Below are 26445 nucleotides of genomic sequence, written 5' to 3' on the forward strand. Positions count from 1 at the left end.
CCAAAACTCTCTCCCTCCTCCTCTTCCTCAATCTCGCTCTCGCTCTCTCCCAGTCCATCTCTCTCTCTCTCTCTTTTTTTTTTTTTTTTTTTTTTTGCAAAAGGAGGGGAGAGGGGGTAAAAAAATGCTGCACTGTGCGGCGAGGCCGGTGAGTGAGCGGCGCGGGGCCAATCAGCGCTGGCCGTTTCGAAAGTTGCCTTTTATGGCTCGAGCGGCCGCGGCGGCGCCCTATAAAACCCGGCGGCGCGACGCGCAGCCACAGCCGAGACCGCGTCCACTCCGCCAGCACAGGCCCCTCGCCCTCGCCGCTCCGCCTTCGCCGCCGGTCTACACCACCACCAGGTAGGGCCCCGCGCCGGCCGGGCCGCTGATGCGCTGGGCCTGCGCCTCCTCCGGGCAGGCAGCCCCGCGATCCCGGCCCCGTGGACAGCCTCCCGGCTGCGGGGAGTGGACTCATGCGCTCCTAGCTCGGGGCCGGAGCTGCGCTCGGAGCGCGCTCCCAGAATGATTCCGTCGGGACCGGGGCAGCCGCGGGTCTTTGTCCGAGCGGGCGGCTCGCTCCGCCGGCGGGACGGCGGGGCAGCGGGGCAGCGAGGTGGCGAGGCGGGAGGGTGGGTGGGCGCGGCGGGGCAGCAGGGCCGGGTGGGGGCTGGGGACACCAGTGCGCGTGCGTGTGCGCGTTAGGCTCGGCAAGCGAGGGCGGGGCGGCCGGCCGGAAGGGGTGGGGTCGCCGCGGCGCGAGAGCGCCTGCGCGCACTTCCTTCTCGCGCCGCCGGCTCCTGCGGGTGTGGCCGCTGAGCGTTCGCCGGGTGGTGCTTTTTGGGCGGGGCGGGGCCGGCGCCCGGTGTTGGGGGGCGGAGGCCTGGCTTCCTGCCGCGAGCGGCGGGGCCGCCTCCAACCCGCGTTTGCCTTTTATGGTAATAACGCGGCCGGCCGGCTTCCTTTGTCCCCAATCTGGGCGCGCGCCGGCGCCCCCTGGCGGCTCGAAGGCGCGGTGCGCCGGAAGTGGGTAGGGCGGGGGCGGCCGCACGGCTCATGGTCCTGGTCTGCCCGCAGTTCGCCATGGATGACGATATTGCTGCGCTTGTGGTCGACAACGGCTCCGGCATGTGCAAGGCCGGCTTCGCGGGTGACGATGCTCCCCGGGCCGTGTTCCCCTCCATCGTGGGGCGCCCCCGGCACCAGGTAAGGCGCCCGCCTCGGGTCTGACTTGGTGGGTGGGGCTCCACTCTCGGGAGCAGGCGGAGGGAGGAAGGGGGAGGCCTTCGTCTTTCTGGGTGAGGGTCGGTGGGGCAGTGCCTGAGCTGAAGGCGCCTTGCTCCTCCCTCCGCAGGGCGTGATGGTGGGCATGGGCCAGAAGGACTCCTATGTGGGTGATGAGGCCCAGAGCAAGAGAGGCATCCTGACCCTCAAGTACCCCATCGAACACGGCATCGTTACCAACTGGGACGACATGGAGAAGATCTGGCACCACACCTTCTACAACGAGCTGCGTGTGGCCCCCGAGGAGCACCCCGTTCTGCTGACCGAGGCCCCCCTGAACCCCAAGGCCAACCGTGAGAAGATGACCCAGGTCAGTGGCCCGCCGGCCTCACCTGGGCGCCCCCCCGCACCTCATTTCTTGCCCTTCTTTGCCATGCCCTTTCTCACTTGTTCTTTCTTCTGCCATTTTCCTAGGACTTTCTTCTCTGACCTGAGTCTCCTTTGGAACTCTGCAGGTTCTATTTGTTTTTTCCCAGATGGAATCTTTTTCTCGTGTTTGCTTTTCTGACTAGGTGTTGAAAGCATAAAGTGCTGTGGGTGTAGGTACTAACACTGGCTCGTGTGACAAAGCCGACGAGGCTTGCTGTAAAGCGGCCTTGGCGTGTGTATTCACTAGGTGCACAATAGATCTGAAGTGAATCCCCGTCCTGGGAGCCCCAGCACACTTAGTCATGTTCCTTGCACTCTTTGCATGTCTTTGCAATCTTTTTTTAATCTTTGCCCAGTCTGGCCTGACTGCTCCCGGTGGCTTCCCACGTGTGACATGGTCCATCTCTCTGTGCAGATCATGTTCGAGACCTTCAACACCCCAGCCATGTACGTGGCCATCCAGGCTGTGCTGTCCTTGTACGCCTCTGGCCGCACCACTGGCATCGTGATGGACTCCGGTGATGGGGTCACCCACACGGTGCCTATCTACGAGGGGTACGCCCTCCCCCATGCCATCCTGCGTCTGGACCTGGCTGGCCGGGACCTGACGGACTACCTCATGAAGATCCTCACGGAGCGTGGCTACAGCTTCACCACCACGGCCGAGCGGGAAATCGTACGTGACATCAAGGAGAAGCTCTGCTACGTCGCCCTGGACTTCGAGCAGGAGATGGCCACCGCGGCCTCCAGCTCCTCCCTGGAGAAGAGCTACGAGCTGCCTGATGGTCAGGTCATCACCATTGGCAACGAGCGGTTCCGCTGCCCTGAGGCTCTCTTCCAGCCTTCCTTCCTGGGTGAGTAAGGAGGTCTCGTGCCCGCCCCACACGAGGGTCACTCTGGCCACACTGGAAGCTAAGTCTGGCTCCTCTTTCTCCTCAGGCATGGAATCCTGTGGCATCCACGAAACTACTTTCAATTCCATCATGAAGTGTGACGTCGACATCCGCAAGGACCTCTATGCCAACACGGTGCTGTCTGGCGGGACCACCATGTACCCAGGCATCGCCGACAGGATGCAGAAGGAGATCACCGCCCTGGCCCCCAGCACGATGAAGATCAAGGTGAGTGCCTGGCCTCAGCTGGCCTGGGCGCCTGGGGGGTGAGATCTGGCTTTGGTGCAGATGAGCATGGTGGTTGTCAAGGCAGCCACCTTGCTGTAGGCCCCTGGTGTACCAGGGCTGGGCCAGCCGGAGCCCTCACTGCCCCTTCTCTCCCCAGATCATCGCCCCGCCCGAGCGCAAGTACTCAGTGTGGATCGGCGGCTCCATCCTGGCCTCGCTGTCCACCTTCCAGCAGATGTGGATCAGCAAGCAGGAGTACGACGAGTCCGGCCCCTCCATCGTCCACCGCAAATGCTTCTAGGCGGACTGTTGGTTGCGTTACACCCTTTTCTTGACAAAACCTAACTTGTGCAGAAAACGAGATGAGATTGGCATGGCTTTATTTGGTTTTTTGTTTTGTTTTTTTTTTTTTTGTCTTTTTTGGGTTTTTTTTGGTTTTTTTTTTTTGCGCTTGACTCAGGATTTAAAAACTGGAACGGTGAAGGTGACAGCAGTCGGTTGGATGGAGCATCCCCAAAGTTCTACAATGTGGCCGAGGACTTTGATTGTACATTGTTCTTTTTTTTTTTTTTTTTTTAATAGTCATTCCAAATATCGTGAGATGCATTGTTACAGGAAGTCCCTTGCCTTCCCAAAAACCGCCCCACTTCTCCCTTAGGAGAAGGGCCAGTCCTCGCCCGAGTCCACATAGGGGAGGGTGATAGCATTGCTTTTGTGTAAATTATGTACTCCACAATTTTTTTTTTTTTAATCTTTGCCTTAATACTTGTTCTTTTTGTTTGTTTTATTTTGAATGGTCAGCCATCGTGGCCCCCCTTTTTGTCCCCCAACTTGAGATGTATGAAGGCTTTTGGTCCCCCTGGGAGCGGGTTGAGGTGCGGAGGTAGCCAGGGCTTACCTGTACACTGACTTGAGACCAGTTCAATAAAGTGCACACCTTAAAGAAACACGTGGCTTGTGGCTGGTGGTGTTGGATGTTGGGGAGAAGGCTGGGGCACTGGGGGTGCTCTGAGGCGCCTCTCACCCTGAAGGGTCTGGGGAGTGGGGTTATGTGGGAGGAGTTAGGGATTCTGGCCTCTAATCCTGTGTAAGTGAATTCCCTGCCTGGCCCTTGTTCCCCTGTATTTCTCGCTGGGTTCTGAGGTCCAGATGCAGGAGAGTGGGGAGCTAGGGAGTTGTGGTCCCTGTACCCACCTCGCAGAACTGGGTGGGGACCTTCTCCCTGTGAGTGCTGCTTCCTCACTGTCCTCTTGGGATAGTGGGGTCTCCCAGGCCACCGGCTTTGTCCTCACCTTCCCTTCAGTACCTGGGGAGAGCCAGGGGCTCTGAGGTTGAGGGCGGGGCCTCAAACTTAACACCTGCCCACTCACCTGGAGTGACCCCCATAGAAGGGACAGCGCCACCCATCCGAGGCCTGTGGGCAAGGGGATGCAGGGTCGGCAGAGATGGCCCTATTTGTTTCTGGCTGGGGGCATGGCTGAGGCCTGCATCCTTCTGACCGGAGGGTGGACGCCATCCTTTATTCTTCTGACCGGAGGGTGGGCGCCATCCTTTATTTTTGGTGCCCAGTTTCAAGTGCAGATCTGGCCCAGTTCTCCCAAGACCCTGCTCGGGAAGCAGCCTGGAGTGCGGGGTCAGTTTGGGACTCTTCTCCAAGCCTGGCTGGCCTCCACTCTGCTAGAAGCTGTGGTTGACATGGAGGGAAAGTGGGTGAGGCTTCTCCCACACCGCCAGAGGGAGTGAGACACGGAAACTGGCCCCCAAGTTGATCCAGATTTGAGGCCTTGGGGGGCCCCCTCCCCTCCATGAACCTGGGGCTCCCCCAGGGCTCCGCTGGGGATGGTGGGAGCTGTGGCCCGCGAGGATGGGGTGACCCACCGCCTCCCATCTTAGGGACAGTGCAGACCCTCAGAAAGGCACCTTTTGTGCAGCATCTTTGGGGGCTGTGGTGGGAAGAGGGCTGTCCGACCTCCTGATGGCTTCAAAAACCAAAGGGGAGCCCGCTGTCCCCGGGCTGACCTGGGCAGATTCTCCTAGGTCAGTACATGAAACAGCATGGCGGGTGCAGAATGTGCCATCGGGAAGGTGTCCTGTTCCCCAGGGCGCTGCCCTCTGTCACCTGGCCCAGAGGAAGAGCACCGAGGATGCTTCGCCCTGACCCTGTGCAGTCTCAGAGGCCCGGGAACCAGGAAGGGAAGTCCCTCCCGGGTCAGCTCCAGTTCTTTTGGTCTAATTCAGGGATGGTGGTGAGCCCTGGGCTCTGGGAGCTGCAAGTAAGTTTCCACCGATAAGAGTTGAGTACCTACTCTGTGCTGATGTCTTGGACACAGACCCTGCACTGGAGAAGCTGTCAGTCTGGAAACTCCCCTCTCTCCCTCCCTCCCTCTCTCTCTTCCTCCCTTCCTCCCTCACAATATTTGTGCTAGGCATTGTGCCACGCTATGGGATGCAGTGGAGAAGAAATCAGGTGTGTTTCCTGCTCTCACGAGGTGCCCAGCTTACTGGGCAAGACAATAAATAGGAATGTACAAGTACCAGTGGTGATAATGAGAAGAAGAAAGAGTAGCAGCTGCATGTCGGTCTGGGAAAAATGGAGACATTCATCATGTTGATGCGTGATGGTGTCACGGGTGTAGACATACATCAAAGCTCATCAAACTACCTCAGTGAAGCTGAAAAAAAACCAAGAAATACAGGTTAAAAAAAAAGGAAAAAAAGCAATCATCATTTTGCCTTTTTCCAACAAATAAGGTAATAAAGGACCATAAACCTGGCTGATGGGATGGGGGTATCCGTGGCTCTTGAGCAGGAGGCTTCTTCAGAGGGCTTCCCGTGGGAGGGGTGCGGGAGCTGGCCAGACGACACTTGCCTGGGTAGGTGGAAGTGTGGGCGTGCATGTCTCAGGCAGAGGCCCTGATTGACTGAGGGCAGAGGCCCGGGGATGAATGGGAGGGTGGATGGGGCTATGTGTCTTTTCTATGTGGCCCTGGGAAGTCACGTTACTGTCCACATGCCCATCTGAGAAATAGGAATGTCAGTAACAGCTGGAGGGGTGCTGTGAGCAGGTGCTCCCTCAGTCTTTTCCTTTGAAAGGAGACACACATTTGACCCTTTAGGTGCTGCTCCTTTCCTCCCGGGGCCACAGCTGGGCTGATCATCTGGGCTAAGCCAGAGGGTGCTGCATTACCTGCCGCCTTCCTCTCAGCACCCATTTTACAGATTGGGAAACTGAGGCTCAGGGAGGACAGGTGCGCTGGCCCCAGGTTACCCACCCTATAAGTGAGGAAGCTGGAATTTGACCCTAATACCTGTGAAGCCCAACAGAGCAACAGGCCAGAAAAGACAAGGTTCAGCCCAACACAACTGTCCTTTACAGAACTTTGGCTTCTGCACTCTGACCCTCGAGCCACCTCTGCCCTGGGCCAGGAGGCTCCTTGCTTTCTCAGGTGGCTGGCTCCCCCATGAGGCCGCTCTGACCACCTGAGGTTCACCTTCTTAAGGAGCTGAAACCATCTCTCGCTGGAATGTCCCTCCTCTGTGAAGCACCCCCTGCCTGGATGGAACTCCACCCTAACAGGTGCCCTGAGAGGAGGGGAGTCTTGGCAAGTGCAGGGGCTCAGAACCCTGGGTCGTTCCTTTCATCCTGACGTGTCTTCCTGAATCCCAGCAATGAGGACACAGGGAGGATGCTTGGATGCTCGTGGTGGCACTGTTGCAGGCCAGTCGTCTTCTCTGGGGGGACCTGGGGCTGTGAGGCAGCTCTGAGGGGCCAGTGGCAGGATTGGAACACACCCTCTAGCCTGGAATCACCCAAGGGACTCGGGAGCTGGGATCATTCAGAGCCACGGTTGGCGCCTTCATTCACTCATTCACCTTAGTCATCATTCAACTTAACATTTCAAGCAGCCCCACAGTTCTAGAGGGAGGGAGTTCAGCAGTAGTATTGCGACATTGTCCCTGCCCTCACAGGGCTGCCAGTATTTTTTTTTTTTTTTCCCACTGCATCACACGGCTTGTGGGATTTTAGTTCTCCAACCAGGATCCAATCTGGGCCCTCGGCAGTAAAAGCGTGGAGCCCTAACCACTGGACTGCCAGGGAATTCCCAGGGCTTCCAGTCTTGCTGCACTGTCCCCTAGGGGGCCACGAGCCACACATGGCTATTTATATTTAGATTAATTACAATTAAGAATTCAGTTCTTCAGTTGCACAAGTCACATTTCAAGTGCCCATTGGACAGCACAGGTATGGAACATTCTCAACCTTGTAGAAAATTCTAGTGGATGGCACTGGACTGGTGGGAGGACAGATGTGGACCAAAAACTCATGCTGATGGCTCTTAATTATCCACTGGGATAAATGCCTTCAAGAAATACTTGGAGGAATGGTGACAGAGAATAATGGAACAGTGACCTGGTTGGGGGGAGGGGAAGGTTTTCTGTGGAAGGGATGTTGAGAAATGAGTCAGAGTTGGGGTGAGAGCCACCTGACAAGAGGCAACAGCACAGGCAAAGGCAGAGGGAGCGCCTTCAGGAGTGAGCAGGTCAGATATACATATTTCAAGAGTAATAAAATTTAATTTTTAGAGCAGTTTTAGGTTCACAGCAAAATTGAGAGGAAGGTACTGAGATTTCCCATACATCCCCGGCTTGCATAACCTCCTCCACCATCAACATCCCCACTATAGCCAGAGAGTAGAGCAGAGCAGTACATTTGTTACCCCTGATGAAACCTACATTGACACGTCGTATCACCCGTAATTTACATTGGAGTTCACCCTTGGTGTTTACATTGTATGGGTTTGGACAGGCATCCACCATTACAGTATCATACAGAGTAGTTTCACTGCCCTGAAAATCCTCTGTGCGCCGCCTATTCCTCCCTGCCCTGGTCTCCCTAAATCCTGGCAACCGCTGATCTTATTATTATCGCCATAATTTTTGCCTTTTCCAGAACATCATGTAGTTGGAATCATACAGTATGTAGCTTTTTCAGATTGGCTTCTTTCACTCAGTAATATGCAGTTAAGTTTCCTCCATGTCTTTTTTTTAATTAATTAATTTTTTATTTATTATTATTATTTAAAATTTATTTATTTATTTATTTATTTATTTTTGGCTGCGTTGGGTCTTCTTTGCTGCTCACAGGCTTTCTCTAGTTGTGGCGAGCGGGGGCTGCTCTTCGTTGCAGTGTGCGGGCTTCTCATTGCGGTGGCTTCTCTTGTTGCAGAACATGGGCTCTAGGCGCGCGGGCTTCAGTAGTTGTGGCTCGTGGGCTCTAGAGCGCAGGCTCAGTAGTTGTGGCGCATGGGCTTAGTTGCTCCGCGGCATGTGGGATCTTCCCGGACCAGGGCTTGAACCCGTGTCCCCTGCATTGGCAGGGGGATTCTTACCACTGGGCCACCAGGGAAGTCCCTCCTCCATGTCTTTTCACGGCTTGATAGCCCATTTCTTTTTAGTGTTGAATACTATTCCACGGTTCAGATGGACTACAGTTCATTTATCCATTCACCTACACTTCTCGGTGGACGCTGTGAGGAAGTGTCACCGAAACCTGGAAAGGCTTGTGACAGAGTGAGAGCAGTGAGGCACTGGGGCTGACTCCCCAGCCCCACACTCAGTGATTTCCAACTCAAATGTTCCTCAGAATTGGGGATGCCCAGGAAATGTGAGACTCCTTCCTCATTAGAAAGAGTAAGAGTGGTAGAGGTTACAGCTTCTGTGTATTGAATAGCTCCTCTCTGCTGGATACGTACCTGCATAATCTCATTTAATCAATCATTGATTTGACAAATGTTGATCAAGGGTCTGCTGCAGCCATGCCCTGTTCTAGTGGGGGAGGGAAAATAAACACATCTGCCACAATGAGAAACATACCTGATTATGGCTTATAGGGGAAGAAAAGGAATGGGTCAGGGAGTCAGGAGAACCTGGGCCTCTGTGAAACCCCCAGATGCCTGCCTGAGTCAGAGTTGGGCTTCACTGTTGAGGTTTTGATAGTAAACAAAAAACAATGGGAACCCCATTAACACGTGTTTGCCTCAAGTGGTTCCTAACCTTTGACCTAACCATGAGCTCTTTGAGGCAAGGACTGTGCCTGTCCCCATGGTGGTCTGCCCACAGTTGGAGCCATCAGAGTTCTCTGGATACAAACTGGCTCAACCTGGTGAGGTGGGAGGGGAATGAGGCCCAGGGAGAGTTTGATATGAAGCTTGATGTACTGGGTTGAATAGTGTCCCCCAAAGATTCAGGTTCACCTGGAATCTCAGAATGTGCCCTTATTTGGAAACAAGATAAATAATAAATAAATAAATTTAAATAAATTTAAATAAATTTAAATAAATTTATATCTAAATAAATAAAATAAATAAATTAAAATATATTAAATAAAATATAAAATATATTAAAAAAAAATCAAGGAAGGATTCTTCCCTTGAGTCTTTGGAGGGAGCATGGCCCAGTCAACATCTTCATTTCTTTTTTTTTTTTAATAAATTTATTTATTTATTTAGTTTTGGCTGCGTTGGGTCTTCATTGCTGCGCAGGGGTTTTCTCTAGTTGCGGAGAGCTGGGGCTACTCTTCATTGCGGTGCACAGGCTTCTCATTGCGGTGGACGGGCTCTAGGCACGTGGGCTTCAGTAGTTGCAGCTCGCGGGCTTTAGAGCGCAGGCTCAGTAGTTGTGGCGCACGGACTTAGTTGCTCCGCGGGCATGTGGGATCTTCCTGGACCAGGGCTCGGGCCCGTGTTCCCTGCGTTGGCAGGCGGATTCCCAACCACTGCGCCACCAGGGAAGCCTCAACATCTTCATTTCTGACTTCTAGCATTCACATCCAGTTCTTTCTTTCCCCACAAATTTTTATTAGTAAATGATTTGTAAATGCAAAAGGTTACAGGTGAGAGCATATCATCCATACATTAATTTACCCAGAAGATATTTATTCAGCGCCCATGTCAGGGAGCTTTCTAGGTACAGGGCGTTTACAGTTTATTGGGGAGGACAGGGAAAAAAAGAAAAGGTACAGTAGATCACATAGTGCAAAGAGTTATGGAGAAAAATAACAGAGGACAAGGTTATTTGTTAGGCTAGGTGTGTGTTTGCGAGAATGGAGAGGGGGTGATGCTATTTTCTGCAAGGGGGTCAGGGACCGGCTCTCTGACAGGTGGTTTCTGAACACTGCAGGCACTGGGACCGGCAAATGCAAAGGCCTAGAGTCAGGAGAGTACTGGGCCGGCAAGAGGGGGCCTGTGTGGCTGGAAAGGGGCGTGCAGAGAGCAGAGGAGCGGGACATAACGTCGGAGAGCAAGTGCAGCCCGGCCGGGATGCCCGCGCTCTACCCAGCTCTACCGGCTCCTTGGCTGCGCGCCGCACCCAACATGACGGCCGCGCGGGACCCGCCCGCGGGCTAGCGGAAGTGCGTATCGGCGGGCGCCGGAAGTGGCGAGAGGCCCCGCCCCCTGCCCCGGGTCTCTGTGGAGCCTCGGACGCGCCGGCTTTGAGCATCCCTGGCCAGCCAGGCGGGAGGTCCCGGAGCTGTGGCTCCGGCGGCAGCGGCTCGTCTCGCCCTCGACATGGCCAGCATCGGAGAGGTACGCCAGGCGCCTGTCTCTACTCTCCTCCCTGCCCGGCGGCTTTGGTCCCGCTCGGTCCTCCCCACCCCGACTCCGGTTCCCCTGCGTCCTTTCCGTCTCGCTCCCTTTCCCGCTCCATCCTTCCCGTCCTGACCTCTGCTGACTCTGTGCTTCCCGTCCTGACCCCCGCCGCCGCGGCCCCGCTCAGTTCTTCCCACTCCGACCCTGGCGTCGGCCTGGCTTGGTCCTTCCTGCCCCGACCCTGGCCTTGGCCTCGCCCCGTCCTTCCCATCCCTACCCTGGCCTTGCCCCTTACCCCTTACCCCATCCCCCATCCTTGACCCATCCCGCCCCCTAGGACCTCATCCTGTATGCGAAGGCATAAGCTCTCTCAGCTTTCGGTTTTCCATCCGTTTGCCGGTCCCGCATTCCTGATCGGCAGACTTCTCCCCCTCTCCCGCCTTCCCCAGAGTTTCCAGCTCCTCTAGGTCTCCCAGGTCCTCTTCCCTTGCCCCTGTGCCTTGGCTCAGCCCTTGGAGCTCTGAGACGTTCCTCCTCCCTGCCCACTTGCCTTCCCATCCCATCCTGTGTCGCTGAACGTTCGGTTTCAGTCCAGCCCACTTTCCTCTGAGCCTGCTTGTTGTGTGATTTGGGGGGGTGGTGGAGGAAAAGCCATTTCACCTGGGGGACTTGTGACTCACCCTGAATTTCTTCCCCAGTGCTCCACAAATCTGGGTCCGACGGAGAAACCCACCGAGTTCCTGTAATGGGGTGCAGGGTATTTTCTCTGTAGACCAGGAAATGGGGGATCCGGACAGTGACTAGGGTCTTCCCTTTTGTTGATTCCCACCTACCTGTTTGTGTACCTGTGTGCACCTGTGTTTATACCTGTCGTCCGGGACTCAGACCGTCGAGCGTACTCCCTGAGCCTTGCGGGCTTGCTCGCCCGTGCTCGGGGGAGCAGGAGCGGGTGCGGCATGAATGCGTGGGAGGCGGCTGGGGTTGCCGACAGCTGTTCTTCATTTGAAGCGGATTTGGCTCGGAAGTGGCCCCTTGATTGAGGGGGAAGGTGTGGGGCCCACCTGCTCGCTGGTAGTAGGATTGAAGGGCCAGAGAGTACCAGCTTCCCCAGGAAGAATCCTGGGGGTATAGCCTGGCTGCGTTAGCAAATTCCTGTTAGTCGCGTGTGCTTTGGGGGGGGCTGTCAGGCACCTTGGTCTTAGGGGTCCTGGCGCAAAGGCCCCTCTGTTCCTTGAATCATATGTCGGCGCCCTGCCCAGTGAGGCCTCTTGTCCTATCGTGAGGGTCTTTTGGCTTGAGAGGAGAGAGGGGGAGTCTTGCTCTATCCTGGACATGATTAAGGTCCCTTTCTCTGGGACGGTCTAATTATTTTTAAAATTTTTTTATTTTTTATAAATTTATTTTTTAATTTTTGGTTGTGTTGGGTCTTCGTTGCTGCATGCGGCCTCTTCTCTAGTTGCGGTGACTGGGGGCTACTCTTCGTTGCGGTGCGCGGGCTTCTCATTGCGGTGGCTTCTCGTTGCAGTGGCTTCTCGTTGCGGAGCACGGGCTCTAGGCGCGCGGCCTTCAGTAGTTGCGGCTCGCGGGCTCTAGAGCGCAGGCTCAGTAGTTGTGGCGCACGGGCTTAGTGGCTCCACGGCATGTGGGATCTTCCCGGACCAGGGCTTGAACCCGTGTCCCCTGCATTGGCAGGCGGATTCTTAACCACTGTGCCACCAGGGAAGTGTCTGGGACAGTCTAATTATTGATTGATTGATTGACTGAGATATAGTTAACATACCATAAAATTTACACTTTTATTTTATTTTATTTTTTTCAGTTTTTAAAAATTTTTGGCTGCACCGTGTGGTATGCAGGATCTTAGTTCCCTGACCAGGGATCGAACCCACGCCCCCGGCAATGAATGGAAGCACGAAGTCATAACCACTGGGCTCCCAGGGAGCTCCCAAAATTTACTTTTAAAGTGTATAATGCAGTGGTTTTAAAATATATTCACAAGGTTGTGCCACCATCCCCACTCTCTGATTTCAGAATGGGGTGGTCTGATTTTGGGGGTCCTTGCTGGGCTTAAAATGCAGATGTCTAGGACTGCTCCCTGAGTTTCTGAGGAGTCGGGCTCTGCGTTTTTAATAGCTCTTCAAATGATTCTGAAGCCGTGGTTCGTTGGCACCCAGTTCAATGGCTCTTTCCCTTGGGCATTAGAAAGTGATCCCTGTTCAGGAGCCATTCCTGGCCTAGGGAGGAGACAGGCAAGCAACAAACCAGTACAGTTCACCTGATGAGGCTGGAGACTGGAGGGGGAGGAGGGTAGGCTGGGGCGGCAGTGGAGGAGAAGGGTGAGTTAAGTGTGTCTGGGGGATGCTGGAAGGGCTTCCTGGGGACGGAGCCTTTGAGCTGAAGTTCCGAGAGTAGCAGTTTCTTTTGTGTGGTGGCACGTTGGGTGGAGGGGGCAGCTTTTGCAGAGGCTTGGAGGCCTGAGTGCTGTGTATCGGGACATTCTGGAAAATGCCAACTGGAGAAGCAGAGGCTTAAGAAGAGGGGCAATGTGAGAAGCATCCCTCAGGCCACTCCTGTGATCAAAAACACCAAAAACAAAAGTAAAATGTAAAATTCCACACACTTGCAAAAGAATGTTGTAATGAACTTCCCTCTGTGTGCTCATTGCCCAGTTTTTTTTCTATTTCTTTTTTAAAAAATTTTATTATTATTTATTTGATTTATTTTTGGCTGCATTGGGTCTTTGTTGCTGTGCACCGGCTTTCTCTAGTTGTGGTGAGCGGGGGCTACTCACACACCCCCGCTCGGAGGTGAAGAAGCTCGGAGGCCTCCTCCCTCCCTCCTGGCGGCGGCCCCCTATTTGCCTTTACCTCTGCAGAACTCGCTGCCTTTCCTGGGGGGAAGGTACACGGACTTAGAAATGAAGCCTCCGTTCCAGGGAAAAGACTCAACTGTTGCAAACCCAGCACGACTGGGCTTCCCAGGCTTGGCCGTCGGGAGACCCGGGGGAACCAATATGACCTGCTGTCCTGAACGCCTGTCCCAGGACGGGGTGCTGGCCTAAGGACAGCGCTGCGGCACAGCATGTGGAGAAGGTGATCGTCTCGGGGGTGCTGAGACTGGACGGAGGAAGCTGCAACTCACCTCCTGTTTTGTTTTGTTTTTGTTTAATTCATGTAATTTCTAGGTGGTTTTAAGAGAAATTCAGTATTCCATACTGTAACTGGAAATTATATGATGCTGGAGTGTCTGGCAGTGTTTTGCCCTGTGTTCTCTTTGCTCTGCAGTGGCGTTCTTACTTTGATAAATCTGCGAATTGGGCATCAGAAGGGGTCAGCCTCAGGCTGCTCAGTGGAATTCAGGCCCAGCTCTTCCCACTTGTGCCCAGAGCCCTGTATACCAATCTTGCCTGATAAGGATTGCCCCTGGTCCCAGCCTCTCTCTCGGGAGATAGAGTCCCTAGGTCTAGGATGTGGCCTGGGAATCTGATTTTTTAACAGGTGTCTGGGATGATCCCAGATGATTGGGTCTGGGAAATTTCTCAGGAAAGTCACGTATGGTTCAAAACACTAGACCCCAGAATACAGTGACCCAGGGCAGCTGTGGACTTGGGTCTCACGGCTGCCTTCTGCCCCTGTAAAGGTGGGAGGAGGGAGACAGGATTGAGGGCACTTCGGAAGGAAGGAGGGAAGGGAAGGCAAGTCTGGCTGCTGCCTCTCAGGAAGAAGGGAGAGTGGGAGGGGCCGATGCCGTTGAAAGGGTGAGCAGTAATCGGGGAAACCTTTCCTGGCCTGGCAAGGGCTCGGCCGGATGCAGGGGCTGGAGGGGTGTCGCAGTCAGAGCTCCCGGGGAAACCCCTGGTGCCTGTGTGGGGTGTGCAGACAGGCCCTTCCTCCCTGGACTTAACAGTTGCCATGGCAGCAGCAGGGCTTTCCAAGCCTGGAGGCTTCCATCCATGCAAATATGTATGGAAAAAGAGGCAGGACAGAGGAGGCGGGGCTCATAGACAGAATCACTGGAAAAGGCAGTAGAAATAGTTCTGGGTACTCTCTCTCCTGGGAGTGTCAGAGAGGCATCCCGTCAGTGAGGACGTTTAAGGCAGGAGGGGCCCTTCAGGAGGTGTTGGGAAGATACAGGGATTCCTCCCCACCGTGGGCTTTTCTTAGAGCATCCCAGTTCCTTTGGCCTTGATTTGGGGATTTCACGGCACACTGACATAGGTCTATCCCCTCTTCGTCTTGGTTGTACAGGCACTGGTCAGTAAGATGGGAAGCCCACATTAGGGCAGAAAACCTTCTGTAGATATTTGCAAAAGCAGAATGAAACAATAAGATGAGTGGACATCTTACTGGAAATACCAACATGGATTTCTTTCTTTTTTTTTTTATTTTTTATTTTATTTAATTTTTGGCTGTGTTGGGTCTTCATTGTTGCACGCGGGCTTTCTCTAGTTGCGGTGAGCGGGGGCTACTCTTTGTTGCGGTGCGCGGGCTTCTCATTGCGGTGGCTTCTCGTTGCAGAGCACAGTCTCTAGGTGCGCGGGCTTCAGTAGTTGTGGCTCGCGGGCTCTAGAGCGCAGGCTCAGTAGCTGTGGCGCACGGGCTTAGTTGCTCCGCGGCATGTGAAATCTTCCCGGACCAGGGCTCGAACCCGTGTCCCCTGCATTGGCAGACGGATTCTTAACCACTGCACCACCAGGGAAACCCCCAACATGGATTTCTAACCAGAAAGTCTGATAAGTGGAGAGGAGTTGTGCCGTTCCTATTGTTTGTTACGAATCTTGAGATTTAAAAATGTCATTGGTCTGGTAGGTGCTGTTTCTTATTTATAAGGGCCTCATAGTTTCATTCTCTCATTTGACTCGTCCTTTCCCCATCCAGCGCTGTCCTGAAGAGCTGATACACATATCATACACATAATGGTAACTCATTACCCATCAGAGCAACCCTGGGAGGTGAAGGCACTGTTGTTATTGGTGAAGACCAATTATCATTGTTTCTTGATGGAATTCACCTGCCCAAGGATGTTTTAAGAATACAGCCTGACATTCGGGGCAGAGCGGGGTGGGGGGGGAATAGCAGCTTTTACAAATGAACAACCTCGGCTGATGGTCATGAGTTGAGTTGGAAACCTGCCAGACTTGGCTGGAGACCTTCAGTAGGAAAAATCTCTCTTAAATTTCAAATCTGTTACTTTTGAAGAGCGATCCTGGTGTGCAGATTGAAAAGGGGCTTTCGGAGAATGTTGGGGACTCTTTGCTCTGCAGTTAAGATTTTTGGTAACAGCCTCTTCTTCCCCATGGACTGCGGTGAAGGCTTCCCTTGCCTGCGGGCCACCCTGGGGGATCCCATGGAATTTGGTGCCCCTTATTTTCAGGACACATCCAACGATGGCGATGCGCCCCCTGCAGCAGCCGCGGTGGCAGATGGTGCCCACCTCCTGGGCTTCTCGGATGAGATCCTCCTGCACATCCTGAGCCACGTCCCCAGCATAGACTTGATTCTGAACGTCCGGCGCACCTGCCGGAAGCTCGCAGCGCTGTGCCTGGACAAGAGCCTCACCCACACGGTGCTGCTGCAGAAGGACTATGAGGTGAGGGGCCTGGGGGTGGCGCTTGGCATGTGGGGGGCAGAGATGGGGAACAACCGAGGTGCCCGACTGAGGCCCCGCACAGCCTGGCAGTGGTGGGGCACTTGCAGGGATGACACGGCAAAAGCCAGGGGCCCAAAAGTGCAGGTAGCGTGCCATCTGGGCCAGGGCACAGGTAGAGCAGGCGCTCTTCTGGAGGGTCTTGGGCCTTGGCACTGGGCCAGGAGGGAGACTGACTTCCTGGTAGATAGGTACCCAGGAGTGGACATGCGGGCCCACTGTCAGTGTTGGGCTTTCCTGTGGAGTTAAGCACAGTTGGAGGCACCACCTCTCCCCACCAGCAGCATCCGAGAGTTCTGGTTGCTCTGCATCCTCGTCAACACTTGGTGTTGTCAGTCTTTTCAGTTTAGCCATTCTGATGCATGGGAGGTGGTATCTCATTGTAGTTTTAACTTGTATTCTCTGATGGAGGATGCTGTCCATTATGCTTTCATCAGGTGCGCGGGCCATTTGTATATCTTCTCAGAAGTGTCTGTTCAAGGCTTTTGCCCATTCGTTATTGTCTATCTTTTTCTTAGTGAGTTTTGGGAGTTCTGTATATATTCTGGTACAAGTCCTTTGTGGGATGTGTTGTGAATATTTTCTCTTATAGTCTGTGGCTTGCCGTTTCATTTTGATTAAGTGTCTTTTGAAGAGCGTAAGTTTTTAATTTTGGTGAGGTCCAATTTATTGAAATTTTGAGTTCATGCTTTTTGTATTCCGTTGAAGAAATCTTTGTGAAACCTGAGGTCATGAAGATTTTCTCCTATGTTGTCTTCTTTCTTCTTTTTTTTTTTTAACTTTTTAAAAAATTTTAATTTATTGTTTTGGCTGTGTTGGGTCTTTGTTGCTACACGCGGGCGTTTCTCTAGTCGCGGCGAGCGGGGGCTACTATTCATTGTGGTGCACAGGCTTCTCTTGTTGCGGAGCACAGGCTCTAGGCACGCGGGCTTCAGTAGTTGTGGTATGCAGGCTCAGTAGTTGTGGTTCACGGGCTCTAGAGCTCACAGTCAGTAGTTGTGGCGTACGGGCTTAGTTGCTCCGCGGCATGTGAGATCTTCCCAGACCAGGGCTCGAACCCGTGACCCCTGCATTGGCAGGCGGATTCTTAACCACTGTGCCACTGGGGAAGCCCTTCTTTCTTCTTCTTATATAATGTTGTATTAGTTTCAGGTGTACAATGTAAAGTTTTGATATTTGTATACACTGTGAAATGGTCATGTCGAGGTACGTCTGTCACCTTACATAGTTATAATTTTTTTTCTTGTGATGAGAACTTTTAAGATCTTCTCTTGCAACTTTCAAATATGCAATATATTTGCATATTTGCAATAATAATATGGTATTATTAACTATAGTCCCTATGCCCTACATTACATCCCCAGGCTTATTTATTTTATGACTGGAAGTTAGTACCTTTTGACTCCTCTCCCTCCAGACCACCAATTTGTTCTCTGTATCTGTGAGCTTGGTTTTAAAATTTTTATTTTTTATTGAAGTATAGTTGATTTACAGTATTATATTAGTTTCATGTGTAAAACATAGTAGTGATTTGATATTTTTATAGATTGCATACCATAGAAAGTTATTATAATATTATTGACTAGATTCCTGTGCTGTATATTATATCCCTATAAGAGTTTTTTTTTTTTTAATTCCACATATAAATGAGATCTTATAGTATTTGTTTTTCTCTGTCTGACTTATTTCACTTAGCATAATGCCCTCCAAGTCCATCCATGTTGTTGTAGATGGCGAGACTTTCTTCTTTTTTTTTTTTATGACTGAGTAATATTGCATTGTGTGTGTGTGTAAGTGTGTGTGTGTGTATTCCAATCACATCTTCTTTATCCGTTCATCTGTTGGTGGACACTTAAGTTGTTTCCATATCTTGGCTATTATCAATAGTGCTGCTATGAACATGGGGTGCAGATATCTTTTTGAGTTAGTGTTTTGTTTTGTTTTTTACAAATTTATTTATTTTATTTTTGGCTGTTTTTGGTCTTCATTGCTGCATACGGGCTTTCTCTAGTTGCAGCAAGTGGGGGCTACTCATTGGGATGGCTTCTCCTGTTGTGGAGCATGGGCTCTAGGCTCATGGGCTTCAGTAGTTGTGGCACGTAGGCTCAGTAGTTGTGGCTTGCGGGCTTAGTTGCTCCGCGGCATGTGGGATCTTCCCGGACCAGGGCTCGAACCCGTGTCCTCTGCACTGGCAGGCGGATTCCTAACCACTGCGCCACCAGGGAAGCCCCTCTATCTATTTTTTTAATAGGGTTGTTTCTTTGCTATTGAGTTGTATGAGTTCTCTGTATATTTTGGATATTAACCCCTTATCAGATACATGATTTGCAAATATCTTTTCCCGTTTAATAGGCTGCCTTTCATTTTGTTGATGGTTCCCCCTGCTGTGCAGAAGCTTCTCAGGTGATGTAGTTCCTCTTGTTTCTTTTTGCTTTTGTTTTTGGTGTCAGATTTTAAAAAATCATCACTAAGACTGATGTCAAGGAGCTTATAACTACTTATACTTTCTTCTAGGAGCTTTATGGTTCCTGGTCTTACGTTCAAGTGTTTAATCCATTTTGGGTTAATTTTGGTGTATGGTGTAAGATGGTGGTCCAGTTTCATTCTTTTGTCTGTGGCTGTCCAGTATTCCCAGCACCCTTCTATGTTGTCTTACAGAAGTTTATAGTTTTAGCTCTTATGGCAGGCCTGTGATCCTTCTGTGTTCCTCTCCACATACGCTGTGAGGTCAGGGGGAGGCTCCCTCTTCTGCACACGGCTATTCACGCCTTCCACCGCTCCTTACTGAAAGGATTATCCTATCCTCGCCGAATTGCCTGCAACCTGGAAAATCAGTTGATGACCTATTTTAAAGATAAACAGAGGCCTTGCCCTTAACTCAAATTTTAGGGGACTTGGAGGGGCTCCTCCTGTTGTTGCTGGCTGGGCAGTGATGCCTTGAAACCCAGAGTGAGGCCCCTGAGAGCTCAACCTCTTTCTGTGAGAGCTCTGTGCTCCTCCCTGATGGAGAGCTGAGCTCACTCCTCAGAGCGCTGAGGCCAGGCTTCCTGCCCACGAGGGTTCTTTACTATAGAGGAAGGGCAGGTGCACAGTCTGTCTGGAGCGTTTAAAATGTGTGTCCTTCGTCTGCACAGTTCTGTGTGTGTACATTTGCCGTAGAGAAGTGATCATGTGCACAAGCCTTATGTACATGGATGCTCGGTGCTGTGTTGTCCGAAGGCCTCGGTGGCCACTGGGCCCCCAACTGGACATACTGTGGCTCCCTAGGCTGTCCAGGCCAGGTGTTTTTTTGTTTTTTTTAATAAATTTATTTATTTATTTATTTTATTTTGGCTGTGTTGGGTCTTCGTTTCTGTGCGAGGGCTTTCTCTAGTTGCGGCAAGCCGGGGCCACTCTTCATCGCGGTGCGCGGGCCTCTCACTATCGCGGCCTCTCTTGTTGCGGAGCACAGGCTCCAGACGCGCAGGCTCAGTAGTTGTGGCTCACGGGCCCAGTTGCTCCGCGGCATGTGGGATCTTCCCAGACCAGGGTTCGAACCCGTGTCCCCTGCATTGGCAGGCAGATTCTCAACCACTGCGCCACCAGGGAAGCCCCAGGCCGGGTTTTTGAGGAACATTTAATGATATGAAAGTGCATGTGACGTAAAGGAAAACAACAGCCAAAGAATGCTTCCAGGGCGTGATTCCACTGTGTGATTTCAAAAAACCCCACCTAACATGAAACTTCCCATCCTAACCACTTTTTTTTTTTTTTTGGATGTGTTAGGTCTTCGTTGCTGTGTGCAGGCTTCTCATTGCGGTGGCTTCTCTTGTTGCGGAGCACGGGCTCTAGGCGCGCGGGCTTCAGTAGTTGTGGCACGTGGGCTCTAGAGCGCAGGCTCAGTAGTTGTGGCGCACGGGCTTAGTTGCTCCATGGCATGTGGGATCTTCCCGGACCAGGGCTCGAACCCGTGTCCTCTGCACTGGCAGGCGGATTCCTAACCAACCATTGCACCACCGGGGAAGTCCCCTAACCACTTTTAAGTGTACGATTTCGTTAGCCCTAAGTACATTCACAGTGTTATGCAACCAACATCACTCTTTCCGAAACTTTCTTATCGCCTTAAACAGAAACTCTGGAACTATTAAGCAATAACTCGCATTTCCCCTTTGCCCAGGCCTCTGGTAACCTCTATTCTACTTTCTCTTTCTGATTTTGCCAATTCTGGATCTTTCATATAAGTGGGATCATACAATATGTGATCTTTATGACTGGCTTCTTGGGCATCACGTCCTCAAGGTTCACTCATGCTGTAGCAGCGTCAGGATCTCATTCCTCTCCATGCCGAGTAGAATTCCACTGCATGGATGGACCCCATTGCCTTCATCTGTTCATCCGCTGATGGACGGCTGGGTTGTTGCCACCTTCCGGTTGACCCATGGTGTGCAGGAGTCTGAGTCCCCGCTTTCAGTCCCCTTGGGTGCACACCTGGCTGTGGAACTGTGGGTCACGTGGTAACTCTGTTTAGCTTTTGGAGGAGCCACCAGACTTTTCCACAGGGGCTGCCCCATTTTCCATTCCCGCCTGGCCGAGACTCCTGACTGTCGGTGGGAGGTAAGCATGCGGGGAGGGACGAGGCGCCAGCCCTGCCCTCATTGTCCCTCCTCAGCTGGAGGGGGCCTCTGCCGGGCCCCCCGCGGCTCCCTGACTATCACAGGGGAAGGCGCAGTCTGGGGGGCGAGGGTGGAGGAGATGCCGGTGCCTGCAGCCCCTCTCTCCCCTCCCGCCCACCCGCAGGCCAGCGAGGACAAGGTGAAGCGGCTGGTGACGGAGATCGGCCGGGAGGTCCAGCAGCTTAGCATGGCCGGCTGCTACTGGCTGTCGGGCAGCACGGTGGAGCACGTGGCCCGCTGCCGCGGCCTGGTGAAGGTGAACCTCTCGGGCTGCCACCTGACCTCCCTGCGCCTCTCCAAGGTTCTGTCGGCCCTGCAGCGCCTGCGCTCCCTGGCCATCGACGTGAGCCCCGGCTTCGATGCCAGCCAGCTGAGCGGCGAGTGCAAGGCCACGCTGAGCCGCGTGCGGGAGCTCAAGCAGACGCTGTACACGCCCTCGTACGGCGTGGTGCCCTGCTGCACCAGCCTCGAGAAGCTGCTGCTGTACTTCGAGATCCTGGACCGCACGCGCGAGGGCGCCGTGCTCTCGGGCCAGCTCATGGTGGGCCAGAGCAACGTGCCGCGCTACCAGCACCTGCGCGTCTTCTACGCCCGCCTGGCCCCCGGCTACATCAACCAGGAGGTGGTGCGCCTGTACCTGGCCGTGCTCAGCGACCGCACGCCCGAGAACCTGCACGCCTTCCTCATCTCTGTGCCCGGCAGCTTTGCCGAGAGCGGGGCCACCAAGAACCTCCTGGAGTCCATGGCCCGCAACGTGGCGCTGGACGCGCTGCAGCTGCCCAAGTCCTGGCTCAACGGCTCGGCCCTCCTCCAGCACATGAAGTTCAGCAGCCCTTTCTACTTCAGCTTCAGCCGCTGTGCCCTGTCCGGCGGCCACCTGATCCGGCGCGTCATCGACGGCGGCAGGGACCTCCGGAGCCTGGCCGGCCTGAACCTCAGCGGCTGTGCGCACTGCCTGGCGCCCGACTCCCTGCTGCGCAAGGCGGAGGACGACATCGACAGTGGCATCCTGGAGACGCTGGTGGCAGCCTGCGGCAACCTGCGGCACCTCAACCTCTCGGCTGCCCACCACCACAGCCCCGAGGGCCCCGGCCGGCACCTGTGCCAGCTGCTGGCCCGGCTCTGCCACCTGCGCTCCCTGTCGCTGCCCGTCTGCGCCGTCGCTGACTCGGCGCCGCGGGCCGACCGCGCGCCCGTCCAGCCTGCCACGCACGCCGTGCCCCGCGGCTTCGGCAAGAAGGTCCGCATCGGCGTGCCGTCTGGCCCCGACCCTTTCTCCGGGCAGGCGGGCCCCCTGCCGTCCTCTGTGTTCTGGTCGCTGCTGAAGAGCGTGCCCTTCCTGGACCGCCTCGAGCTGATCGGGTCCAACTTCTCGTCTGCCATGCCGCGCAACGAGCCCGCCATCCGCAACTCGCTCCCCCCCTGCGGCCGGGCGCAGAGCGTGGGGGACTCGGAGGTGGCCGCCATCGGCCAGCTGGCCTTCCTGAGGCACCTGACGCTGGCCCAGCTGCCCAGCATCCTGACGGGCTCCGGGCTGGTCAGCATCGGCCTCCAGTGCCAGCAGCTCCAGTCCCTCTCCCTGGCCCACCTGGGCACGATGGGCAAGGTGGCCTACATGTCCGCCCTCTCGGACATGCTGAAGCACTGCAGGCGGCTGAAGGACCTCAGGTGAGGGCGCCCGCTGTCCCTCCGTGGCCTCCGCTGGCCCTTTGGAGGCCTTCGGGGCACGGAGGGGAAGCGAGGCGCATGGCCTTTGGCTCGGCGGGTGTTGGCGTACCCGCTGCGCACCTGCTGAGGCGAGCGGGGTGCAGGCCTGTCCTCCAGGGGCTGAGAGTCTTGGGGGGGCACTGACAAGGGACTGTGCGCGGTGGCGGGGGGCGCAGGGACTCGGGAAGCGGCGGCTGGCGGCGCCCAGGGAGGGTGTGCGGGAGGTGGTGCCGCCCGAGCCTGGCACATCGTCCTTGTCGCCTGTGGCTGTCTCAGTGCCTGGGCTCTAGGACGCTGCTGCGTACGTGACCTTATTAATCCTCATGCCCGTCCCATGAGGTGGACGCTGTTCTTGCCCGACGACGGAGCTGGTAAGTGGGGGCCAGGAGTGGAGCCTAGCTCTGCGACTCTTGAAGGATGAGTCGGGGCTAGCCAGGAGATGATGCAGGCGCAAGGCTTTCCGGGAAAGAAGGCAGCGTGTGTAGAAGCCCCAGAGGCTTACAAACGAGCAGCGTGCTCAGAAGCCAGATGATTCTGATCAGGGGGCACGGGGGCGTCAGGTGAGGCGAAGGTGCCGAAGGACTTCAGCCTGCAGAGGGAGGGGTCCGAGTTCCAGTGTGGAGAGGTCCCTCTGGCCTCCCACCTGGGCTGGAGGGGCCAGGCCGGGCGGGGGGGGGGGGTGGTGTGGAGAGGCGGGCTCACAAGGGGGCCACACGCTGCTGAGACGTGGCGGTGCCCGGAGCAGGACGGCCGGGCTGACCTGAGGGGCCGTCCCGGGAGAGTGCGGGATGGTGGGACCCACGGACCTCGGCAGGGCTTCCCCCACCCAGGCAGTTGTTGGAGGGCCACTGGCGATTTCCCGGGCCCCGACGCGGAATGATCCCCGGTGACTCATGCTGTGGAGTGAAGGCTGTTCTCGTGAGGGCCCAGCATTTAGAGGGTCAGCCTTTGTTAACCTGAGCCGGATTTGAGAATGTCTACAGATCTGATCTTGAAAAACTGCAGTTTCCTAAACGTCGTGGTGGCCTCAGGCCTCAGCTCTGTGAGGGCTTCGGGTGGGGGAGGAGGTGGCCGGTGGGCTTGGTCTCGGTGAGGCTGGAGCTGGTGGGGCAGCCGGGTGAGGGCGGCATCGGAGCACGGGGACGCGCGTGTGTCCTCATCGCCGCACCAGTGAGCACTCACCGTGTGTCTTTGCTGCGGGCCGGGCACCAGGCTGGGAGCTCTCTGGCGCTGTCTGGTTTGATCCCCTCACTGGGCCCTTCGTCGTTCCTGCTTCATGGAGAGGCAGCGGACGCCTGAGGGAGGAGCTGAGGTCTGCCCGGGTCGTCGAAGCCCAGAGCTCGACCTGGGCACCCGAGCCACACAAAACGGAGACAAGCGTGTCTTTTTCGGACCTCCACTCTCCCCCTAGAAGGCAGGAAATGAACCGGATTTGAGCTGGAGCTTTGCTGCCCCGGCCCTGGAGCCTCCCAGAGCTTCTCTGCCAGGCTGCCCGCCGCCCCCAGGGCAACACATGCTGCGGGCCCCCCGCCCAGTCCCTGCCGGCGTGAGGGCTGGGGTCCGGGGTCCAAGCCTGGCCTCCCACGTGGCTTGGCCCCCTCCTGCCCTGTGGGGTGGGGCGCCACCTGTGAGTGAGTGGGGAGGGGCCCTGACCGCAGCCCCTGCCCCTCGCCCTTCACAGGGTGAGCCTGGGCTGCCATCTCAGAGATGCTGCCCCTCTTGCCCAGATCCCTCTCGGCTCCCTCTCTTTTCACTGGTTCATTTCCAGCCAGTGCCTCCTCCCACCTTGTCCCCTCCTGTGCCTTCACTGTCACATCAGTGGCCTTTTTGGAAGGACTGTTGTGAAGTGAGTGGTCAGTGGGCCATGCGTAACTTGAAGCTGCAGGTGGACCACAAAATACATCCAACAGACGAAAAGCCACCAGGTCTGCTGTCCTGTTATCCTGTTGGATTCTCGTGATCAGGAATGAGTGTTCCTTAGTTTGGGGAGCCTGAGGGAGCATTTGAGTTCTAATTTAACTGAACTCAGAGCCAGAGTATTTCTGGATCTGTCATTTTTGTCCTCAGTGTTTTGGCTTTCTTGCTACCCTGTTAAACCTGGCACCTTTTCTAACCACGCTGTGGTCAAACCACGTGCCGATTATTGAGGAGTGTTTGATCAAAAGAGAAATTAGTGAAAGTAAAATAAAGTCATACATTCACATAGTTTAAAACGTCACGGGACTTCCCCGGTGGTCCAGTGGTTAAGACTCCACGCTTCCACTGCAGGGGGTGCGGGTTCAATCCCTGGTCGAGGAACTAAGATCCCACGTGCCCGCGCGATAAAATAAAAATAAAATAAAATGTCACAGTGCTTCAAGGCAGATAATGAAAACTGGCCTTCTTCTCTCTCCAATGTCCTTTCTGCCTCATGTCCACAGTGTCATATTTTTAAATTAATTAATTAATTTATTTATTTATTTTGGCTGCGTTGGGTCTTCGTTGCTGTGCACGGGCTTTCTTTCTAGTTGTGGCGAGCGGGGGCTACTCTTTGTCACGGTGCGCGGGCTTCTCACTGCGGTGGCTTCTCTTGTTGCGGAGCATGGGCTCTAGGCGCGCGGGCTTCAGTAGTTGTGGCTCGCGGGCTGTAGAGCGCAGGCTCAGTAGTTGTGGCGCATGGGCTTAGTTGCTCCACGGCATGTGAGATCTTCCCGGACTAGGGCTCAAACCTGTGTCCCCTGTATTGGCAGGTGGATTCTTAACCACTGCACCACCAGGGAAGTCCCACAGGGTCATACCAAATGTCTGCTGCCTGCAGGGCCACCTGGAGACGGCAGGTGCTCCCAGCTCACCCGGGCTGCTGGATTCCCTGCACGAGGCCTGTGCTCGGCCCCTTCAGGGCTGCTCTGCCTGGAGGAGAGGGGAGTGGGCGTGGCGTCCAAATTGGTCCCATGTCCCTGCGTCTCCTCGTCCAGGAGATAGATAGACCCTAGCCTTGGGTGGAGGCAGGCAGGACCCACGGCAGGGGCCTCAGAGTCAGAAGGCCTGGGTGGACCTTGGGCTGTCTGTGCCCAGGTCCTTGTTCTGTAAAGTGGGGCTGTTCAGACCAAAGGGATTCATCCTTATAAGACACTTAGAACAGGACTTGGCACTTATAATACATGTTATGGTTCTTCATCCATTCAACAAATATTTGAGCACCTGTTATGCCAGGCACTGTTCCAGGCACCCAGGACACTGAACAAAACAAAGATCCTTGTCCTTGGGGAGCTTACATTCTAGTGGGGGAAATAGACCAACAGTCAGCGTAAGGAAGTATATGGTATGTTAGACAGTAACAAATGCCGGGGAGAAGAAGCGGAGCAGGGTGAGGGATGCCTGGGTGCAGGGGTGGCAGTTGGGGTACATTTCATGAAGGAGGTGAGCTTTGAGCAGAGAACTCAGGGAGATGAGTTAGAAAGCAGAACCTGGGGGAAGAGTGCTCCGGGCCAGGCAGGTAGAGTCACATCAGCCAGTACGGTGTCCACGACCCACAGGCTGACTTACACTTACATGAACTAAAATGAGATAAAACCAAGCATCGAGTTCCTTGGTGGCATCAGCCACGTCTCAGGTGCTTAGTAACCACGTGGGCTGGTGGCCACTGTGCTAGACAGAGCACATACACTCTCCTCTGCCCAGAAGGTTCTGTTGGAGAGCTGAGAGCGCAGGGCCCTGAGATGGGTGTGCCAGGGTCTCAGGAGCAGCCGGAATGGAAGCAGGGCAGGTCACGCTGCTGTGCTGAAAGTGGCCTGGGGGCAGCAGCAGGGCCACTGTCAGGGGCATGTCAGACATGCAGGGAGCAGCCAGGAGAAAGCAGGGGTTGGGGCATGGCCAGAAATAGCCAGGTTCTGACTTCACAGGGAATCTGCTGATTGATTGGGTGCATGGGATGGGTGTCGAGGCTAGGTGGGTCCAGGCGGTACCAAGGCTTCTGGCCTGAGCCGTTGAGCTGACGTGGCTGCCATCGGCCGAGAGAGGAAGGCAGGGGCGAGGCTGCACACGTGTGGGTTGGAGAAGCCTGGACCCCCCCCCGCCCCTCCCCCCAGCCCCCAGAGAGGAGGAGCCGTCTCCCAGGTC

General features: G+C 54.8%; 2 protein-coding genes across 5 annotated transcripts in view; both read left to right on the forward strand.

Moving 5' to 3' along the window:
- Positions 1-254: 254 nt before the first annotated feature.
- Positions 255-3700, forward strand: ACTB (actin beta). Its single transcript, XM_061209700.1, has 6 exons — positions 255-342; positions 1057-1185; positions 1334-1573; positions 2048-2486; positions 2572-2753; positions 2911-3700. The coding sequence occupies exons 2-6, from the start codon at positions 1063-1065 to the stop codon at positions 3052-3054; spliced, it is 1128 nt and encodes a 375-aa protein (XP_061065683.1). The 5' UTR covers positions 255-342; positions 1057-1062; the 3' UTR covers positions 3055-3700.
- Positions 3701-10243: 6543 nt separating this feature from the next.
- The window catches only part of FBXL18 (F-box and leucine rich repeat protein 18), a 35661-nt gene continuing 19459 nt past the window's right edge, over positions 10244-26445 (forward strand). For 2 of the 4 annotated variants that reach the window (XM_061208899.1, XM_061208900.1), the window contains exons 1-3: positions 10244-10339; positions 15716-15931; positions 20765-22308. In XM_061208899.1, coding sequence (XP_061064882.1) covers positions 10322-10339; positions 15716-15931; positions 20765-22308 — 1778 coding nt within the window. In that variant the 5' untranslated portion in view covers positions 10244-10321. Of the gene's footprint in view, positions 10340-15715; positions 15932-20512; positions 20582-20764; positions 22309-26445 lie in introns of those variants that run through there. The other 2 variants (XM_061208901.1, XM_061208902.1) reach the window with 2 other exon arrangements.

This window comes from Eubalaena glacialis, chromosome 13 (genome assembly GCF_028564815.1).
Source record: "Eubalaena glacialis isolate mEubGla1 chromosome 13, mEubGla1.1.hap2.+ XY, whole genome shotgun sequence".
Lineage (NCBI taxonomy): Eukaryota > Metazoa > Chordata > Mammalia > Artiodactyla > Balaenidae > Eubalaena > Eubalaena glacialis.